Source organism: Dipodomys ordii, unplaced genomic scaffold (assembly GCF_000151885.1).
Source record: "Dipodomys ordii isolate 6190 unplaced genomic scaffold, Dord_2.0 Scaffold66, whole genome shotgun sequence".
Taxonomy (NCBI): domain Eukaryota; kingdom Metazoa; phylum Chordata; class Mammalia; order Rodentia; family Heteromyidae; genus Dipodomys; species Dipodomys ordii.
In genome coordinates, this window is record NW_012267282.1 from 580209 (window position 1) to 587572 (window position 7364).

Below are 7364 nucleotides of genomic sequence, written 5' to 3' on the forward strand. Positions count from 1 at the left end.
GCAAAAAGAAAAAAGCCAGAAGTGGCACTATGGCTCAAGTGGTAGAGCGCTAGCTTTGAGCTGGGACAGCGCCCAGGCTCAGAGTTCAGGCCCCAAAACCGGACCCCCATAAAAAAAAAAAAAAAGAACAGGAGAGTAAGGCATTCCTTCTGCGTAGCATCTGTGGTGATGTGCTTAGTTTATGGAACCAGTCTCACACTTAAGATGTCAGGAAGGACATCTTAAATCACTTTATGTGTCCAAGATCCAAGACTACAACCAATTAAAACCATGTGCTCTCCACTCAGTTACTAAGCCAACTGCTATCTACACTGATGCACTGCAAGATACATCCCACCCTTCCAATAGCAAGATATGATCAGTGATAGGCAGGGGCCTAGCCCAGGACCTTCCAGGAAGATGCCTGTTTTCTACAAGCTGGAAGCAAGCAGTCAGCTACTCTGCCTTGCCTTTCACTAGCTTCAGTGACAATAGTGTTGAATAAGCACAGCTGAGCCATGGAGACCTTCTGTCCCAGGATGGTACTGGGACAGAGGAGTAGAGACAAGCATGGGCTTTGATAACCCCCCAGGTTACCATATGAATGTTGTGAGATACATACACCAGGTTCCTAGCTCATCCCAGATACTCTTCTGAGTTTTGTTTCTGTCCTTTACAACAGAACTTAATCCTAACCCAATAATCTGGCCAAATCTCTCTGTCAACTTCCAAATAACAATCGATACATACCAAAATGTCAAACTTCCAAAATCTAGACTTTATACTTTATAATGAAGCAAATCAAGCCAGAGCACTACTGAGACTGCAGGCTTTTCCTGGCATCTGGCATATTACACAATGTTAGAAAATTACTGCTGCATGTCCATGTCCCACACCTGTATTTCTAGCAACTCAGGAGCCTGAGATCTGAGGATTGCAGTTTGATGCCAGGCCAAGTAGGAAAGTCCATGAGACTCTTATCTCCAATTAACCACCCGAAAAACCAGAAGTGGACACTATAGCTCAAAGCGGCAGAGCATTGGCCTTGAGCAAAATAGCTCAGGGACAGACAGGGGCCAGGCCCTCAGTTCAAGCCCTATGATCTACAAAATAATAATAGTAGGAGTAGTAATAATAAAACAAAAAAAATACTGCAGCTGCAACCCTTTTCCTGCTCCCTCTCTCTGTTCCTACAACCAGGGCCAGTCCTAAAGACTTCTGCCACAACTGATACAGGTTTACAACCAGGTAAAAGGCTGGTGGTCATACGCTGTACCCACTCAACACTGGTGGTCACTCCTGTGGTCCTACTCTGAGTTAGGAATCAACACCTAAATGTCACAGGAGATGGTTCCTGAAAAATCATAGACTGGCAAACCTAGGGGTGATGGGCAGTGAGCACATGTGACCACAAGAGACAGGTCCACACCAATACCCCAGAGTCACCATTCAAGGACAGAAAAGCTGAGCCCTGTGCCATTTGAGGACAGGGTCCTAACCTCTTCAAATGTACCTGGATTTCAAGAAACAGACACTGCCATACTGCTCAAGAAAATCTTCCAATGGGCTGGGAAGGGGGCTCAGTGGTAGAGCACTTGCCTTGCATGCCTGAGGCCCTGGCTTCAATTCCTCAGCACCACATAAGAAAAAAGCCAGAAGTGGCGCAGTGGCTCAAGTGGTAGAGAGCTAGCCTTGAGCTGAAGAGCTGAGGGACAGCGCCCAGGCCCAGAGTTCAGGCCCAACAACCGGACCAAAAAAAAAGAAAATCTTCCAAGTCCTCTAGAGATATAAAAAAATACTACAAAGTTGTTAGGAACCGGTCATTTTCATCTATAATCCTAGCAACTCAGGAAGCTGAGATCTGAGGTACATGGTTCAAAGCCAGCCTGGGCAGGAAAGTCCATGAGACTCTTATCTTCAACTAACCAGCCAAATGCCAAAAATGGAGATGTGGTTCAAATGATAGTTTTATCCTTGAGTGTAAAACCTGAGAGACAGCGCCCAGGCCTTGAGTTTAAATCCCTGGATCAGCATAAAAATTTTAAAAAAAAATTTTTTAAACCTACAAAGTCACTGGGACAATTACAAAGGTTAACATTTCCCACAGATTTAAAATAACAATACTGCTACAGCAAAAGTCACCACAACTTTATAGTCTAAGGGCATCGATGCACGTTATGCTTTGTTATTTCAAGAGCCCTAAAGAGTAAAGGCCAGCTCCATGAGGATGGGGCACAGACCTTCATCATCAGTCAAAGAGGTGCTAGCTTTTCTTTTTCTTCCAGATATTCCTGGATCCTGAAACAGAATAAAAATCACAAACATAAGATTTAAAGTCCCAGAATGGGATGTCAAGACTAAAACATCTATTTAGTACATATTCAAAGAAACAGGGGATCCACGATATGCTTCCTTAACTTCAATCCTTGGCAAAGACACCCAGAGAAAAGAGGGATCCACAACTTGAGATGTGGATGTGTAATCACTATTTAGCTGCATCCTCCCAAATCGCCAAATCCACACCTCAAGTGAGACTATGAGCTGTGAGGTGACAGTGCTTCAAAGCAGACTGATTTAGAATAAAATACATAAATATGTATAGGTTATATTGATAACCCACATATTTCTTTTTTTTTTTCTTTTTTTTTTTTGGTCGGTCGTGGGGCTTGAACTCTGGGCCTGGGCGCTGTCCCTCAGCTCTTCAGCTCAAGGCGAGCGCTCTACCACCTGAGCAACAGCGCCACTTCCGGTTTTCTGGTGGTTTATTGGAGATAGGAGTCTCACGGTCTCTCCTGCCCGGGCTGGCCTTGAACCGCGATCCTCAGATCTCAGCCTCCTAAGTAGCTAGGATTACAGGCGTGAGCCACCAGCGCCCGGCTTGATAACCCACATATTTCTTCAGGTAAAAACAACCCCACTGCATTAGAACACTGCATCTTACTCACTTTGCTTCCATTCTTTGTGACAGATGTAAGAATCTTGAACTTACCAGAAAGTGTTCAGGTAACACATCCAATCCCTTGGGCCTCAACTCTTTTCCTAGAGACAAGAAACATGATTAGTTTTCACTGCAGCTGAGGGGAAATCAGGCATTTCAATCAATGAATGCCTCTGCCCATGCCAACTGTACCCTGTGGCTGCCATGTTCAAGAAAGGGTCCATATGCTAGCTCCAGTCCACCTCCTCCTTTCTGATGACCCATCCCACAGTTCTATGACTTTTAGCAGGGGTCACTTCCCAGCCAGTTTACTCATCAATAATTTATAATGCATCATGCAACTCTCCACCCCCTAACGTGGGACATCTTCAGATGGTAAGATAGTGGACCCTCCTTTGTAGATACCTAGGATTGATGACTGAAGGAAGCTGCCACAGAAATATTAGGGGGAAAAAAAAGAGCATACAGAGGCTATACCAACCAATCCCAAAGGAACCTACAACTAAGAGCTGCCTCTCTTGCTGTCTAAAGACTGACTGACTGCAGGTAATCTGTACTCTGTCCCAGAATAGACAGACATGAGCTTGCTGACTCACACTAGCACATGGGAAAAGAACTGAGATTTAAAACAAAACAAAACATAAAAACCTACATTGGCTACACAAAGAAAAATGCAACAATCAAGCAGACCAGGCCTTTCCCAATGGGCTCCCTGAGCAAATGGCCTCCCCAGCATGGTCACAAGAAGCCAATACAAAAAGAAGCTGCCTGTTGAGCAGAGAGTCTGAACAAAGTGTAATCTAAAAATGTTAGGGGTTTTTGTTTTGTTTTGGTGCTAGAAAGTGAAGGAGGAGGCATGGACCCTACCACCACACTGTGCGCTGATCCCCTGCCAAGGATCGTTTTTTTTTTGCCGGTCATGGGGCCTGAACTCTGGGCCTGGGCGCTGTCCCTCAGCTCTTCAGCTCAAGGCTAGTGCTCTACCACTGGAGCCACAGCGTCACTTCCGGCTTTTTCTGTTTATGTGGTGCTGAGGAATCGAACCCAGGGCCTCATGCTTGCAAGACATGCACTCTACCGCTGAGCTACCTTCCCAGCCCCTGCCAAGGATCTTTTAAAATAATCATACCTCTTCTGAACACTTTCTGTAAACTTAAGGCTTTTTTCCTTTTCTCTTCTAATTCCACTTGCAGTTTTATTTCCACAACCTAAATACAAAGAATTAAGTATTAAACATGTAAGAAAGGAAAAAAAAACATGTAAGTCATACAAGTTCCATATGTAAAACATTAGAACTCAACACATAGCATATAAAATACTATTCAACATCATTTCACATTAATTCAAAAACAAAATTTTAATTTGTTGCTTCTCTCTCTGTCTCTCTTTCTCTGTCTCTGTTTCTGTCTGTCTGTCTCTCTCTCTCTCTTTTTGGTGCCAGTCCAAGGGCTTTTTAATTCAGAGCCTAGATGCTGTCCATGGTGGCTCACACATGTAATCCTAGCAACTCAGGAGGCTGAGATCTGAGGATTTCAAAGTCAGATTGGAGATCTCAACTGGCTTAAAACCAGCTCAGGCAGGAAAGGCCATGAGACTGATTTCCAATTAACTAGCAAAAAGCCAAAAGTGGAGCTATGACTCAAGTGGTACAGCATTAGCAGTAGCAAAAAAGCTCAGGCACAGCACACAGGCCCTGAATTCAAGCACACAAAAAACGGTTAGGATGAGCCATTCTTGCCTTTGTGTTTCTCTTTGTGTCTAGAAACAAGGTCCAGTTGCAACTGTAGCTTTGAGATGAGAAAACTATGGCAAATCTTCTCCAGGTAATTCTTGGTGTGAATGGCTTTGAAAGCAGTTTTCCTTGGGATGGCTGCTTGCTAGCATGCTAGTACACACACATTCTTGCTCCCTTTATTTTTCTGGTCAGTTGTGGGGCTTGAACTCTGGGCCTGGGCACTGTCCCTCAGGCTCTTCAGCTCAAGGCTAGCGCTCTACCACTTGAGCCACAGTGCCACTTCCAGATTTTTCTGCTTATATGGTGCTGAGGAGTTGAACCCAGGGCCTCATGCATGCGAGGCAAGCACTCTACCACTTAGCCACCATCCTAGCCCTCTTGCTCCCTTTATTAAAAGCTTTTTTAAAAAAATTAATCTTACGACCAAATAGAATTTGTTTGTTTGTTTTTGGGTCCAGTTGTTGGGCCTGAACTCTGGGCCTGGACACTGTCCCTCAGCTCTTCAGCTCAAGGCTAGCGCTCTACCATTTGAGCCACAGCGCCACTTCCGGGTTTTTTCTTTTTGCTTATGTGGTGCTGAGGAATCGAACCCAGGGCCTCAGGCATGCAAGGCAAGCTCTCTACCACTGAGCCACCTTCCCAGCCCCGACCAAATAGAATTTGGGCAAGATATAGTTAGATACACAAATAAATGGAGAAGCCAGGTGCTGATGGCTCACACCTGTATATGGCTCAAACAACAAGAGGCAAGTAGGCAAGAGTTCTCACACCTTACATTTCCTAAGGGCAGTATCTTCTCTTGCTATCAAGGTTCTGTCCAGAGGCACTCAGAATCCCAGCTCAGACCCACTCTGATTTTAATGATCCCACTGAAATTCCACAATTTACCTGCTCAATGTTTGACCAAAAATATTCTATTTCTCGGGCAGTTGAGGCAGCAATACGTCTTAATCTGTTCTGTTCTTCTTTCTTCCCTCTTTCTTCACGAAGCTTCTTTTCCTCATGATGACGTGCTACTGTTCTAACGAGCTAGTAAAGGAAAGTTTAAGAATTTTATGTTGTACTCTACGTCTTGCCAGGAGATGTAAATTTTAAGGCAGGTTCAAGTCACGTATGAGGCAGGTGAAGTGGCACAATCCTAATTCCAGGCCTTGGGAGACTGAGGCAGGAGTACCCCAAGTTGAAGGCCAGATAGAGCTACATATAAAAACTCTGCCAATCAAACAATAAAGCAAGCACAGTCAATTTAATATCAGAAACTTCCTCCTACTCTCTTTAGGTGTACTAGAACAAACAGTGGTACAAACAAAAACCATCATCTTTTGATGTCTAATTTTTCTAGAAAGCATTGTTCTACTAATTAGACACATTTTTCTCACATATATATTACACTGCATTACATTTTTTTTCCAGTTTCACATGTGACCTTACTCAACACAGATCAGCAGCAAGTTTAATAGGTCAGAGTATTTTACTGCATTAAAGCAGCAAAACTTACTAAGTTTTGTTGGACTGGGGTGTTCACTTTTTTTGTGTGCTGGTCCTGGGACTTTAACTCAGGCCTTATGCAATGTCCTTGAGGTTTTCTGTGCTCAAAGCTAGCATTCTACCACTTGAGCCACAGATCACAGATCTAAATCTCAACTACCACCACCAATGGACACAGCACAGTGCTGTGACAAATCTACCTTCTTAGCAGCAGCCAGCTTCCATCTCCGCTCTTGAGCAAAGTCTGTAGCCATCCACTGCATCTCCTCTAGCAGGTAGTCCCAGTGAGATTTAGGGCGTGGGGCCTCCTGCAATTTTGGCAGTCGCCTTAAGGACCACAATCCTTCTTTCCTTAAATCTGCTATTCGTTGATGGACCTGGTTTTCCTGTAAGAAACATACCACCAGGGTGGGAGGAAAGTCAGCATATTATTATTGTTCCTATAATTAATAACCCAATTTGTGTGTGTGCGTGTGCACGTGTGCGTGCCAGTATTGGGGTTTGAACTAAGGGCCACTTGCTTTCACTAGGCTTTTTCACTTAAGGCCGGTGCTTTATCACTTAAGCCACATCTCTATTCCCAAATTTTTGCTGGTTAATTTGGTATAAGAGTTTCACAAACTTTGGATCCTCATATCTTAGCCTCCTGAGTAGCCTCCTGAGTAGGATTGCAAGTGTGAACCACCAGTGAATGCCCAGTTCAGATTTTGAAATCTTATGGTGTGAAAAGCTCAGTTAGAAAGGTGTTAAAAGGAGAAAGACCTCAAGGAGGTCACAGCTTAAGATGAGCTTTGTATAACAGCTAAAGGAGAGCACAGTAGAATAAGTGTGACTCTCACAGAAGGCTCAGGGAAGCCAGACAGCAATCCTTCTCAATGTCTAAGAAGCAAAATAAAACTGGGCTGGGAGGTCAAAGCTTACCTAGCATGTAGGAGACCCTGCATTTATTCAATCCCCAACACTTATTATTATTATTTTTTGTTGGTCGTGGGGCTTGAACTCTGGGTTTGGGCGCTGTCCCTGTGCTCTTCAGCTCAAGGCGACCACTCTACCACTTGAGTCACAGTGCCACTTCAGGTTTTCTAATGGTTTATTGGAGATAGAAGTCTCACGGACTTTGGGCTGGGAAGTTGGCTCAGTGGTAGAGTGCTTGACTTGCATGCCTGAGGCCCTGGGTTCGATTCCTCAGCACCACATAAGCAAAAAGAAAAAAGCCGGAAGTGG

At 44.2% G+C, this 7364-nt stretch overlaps 1 protein-coding gene across 1 annotated transcript in view; it reads right to left on the reverse strand.

The window, feature by feature from the left end:
* Ep400 (E1A binding protein p400) overlaps window positions 1–7364 on the reverse strand; it is a 99722-nt gene that overhangs the window by 64168 nt on the left and 28190 nt on the right. Inside the window, exons 5-9 of the mRNA XM_013023033.1 lie at window positions 6341–6526; window positions 5541–5681; window positions 4047–4125; window positions 2969–3018; window positions 2194–2277 (exon numbers count right to left, since the gene is read on the reverse strand). Coding sequence (XP_012878487.1) covers window positions 2194–2277; window positions 2969–3018; window positions 4047–4125; window positions 5541–5681; window positions 6341–6526 — 540 coding nt within the window. The remainder of the gene's footprint in view (window positions 1–2193; window positions 2278–2968; window positions 3019–4046; window positions 4126–5540; window positions 5682–6340; window positions 6527–7364) is intronic.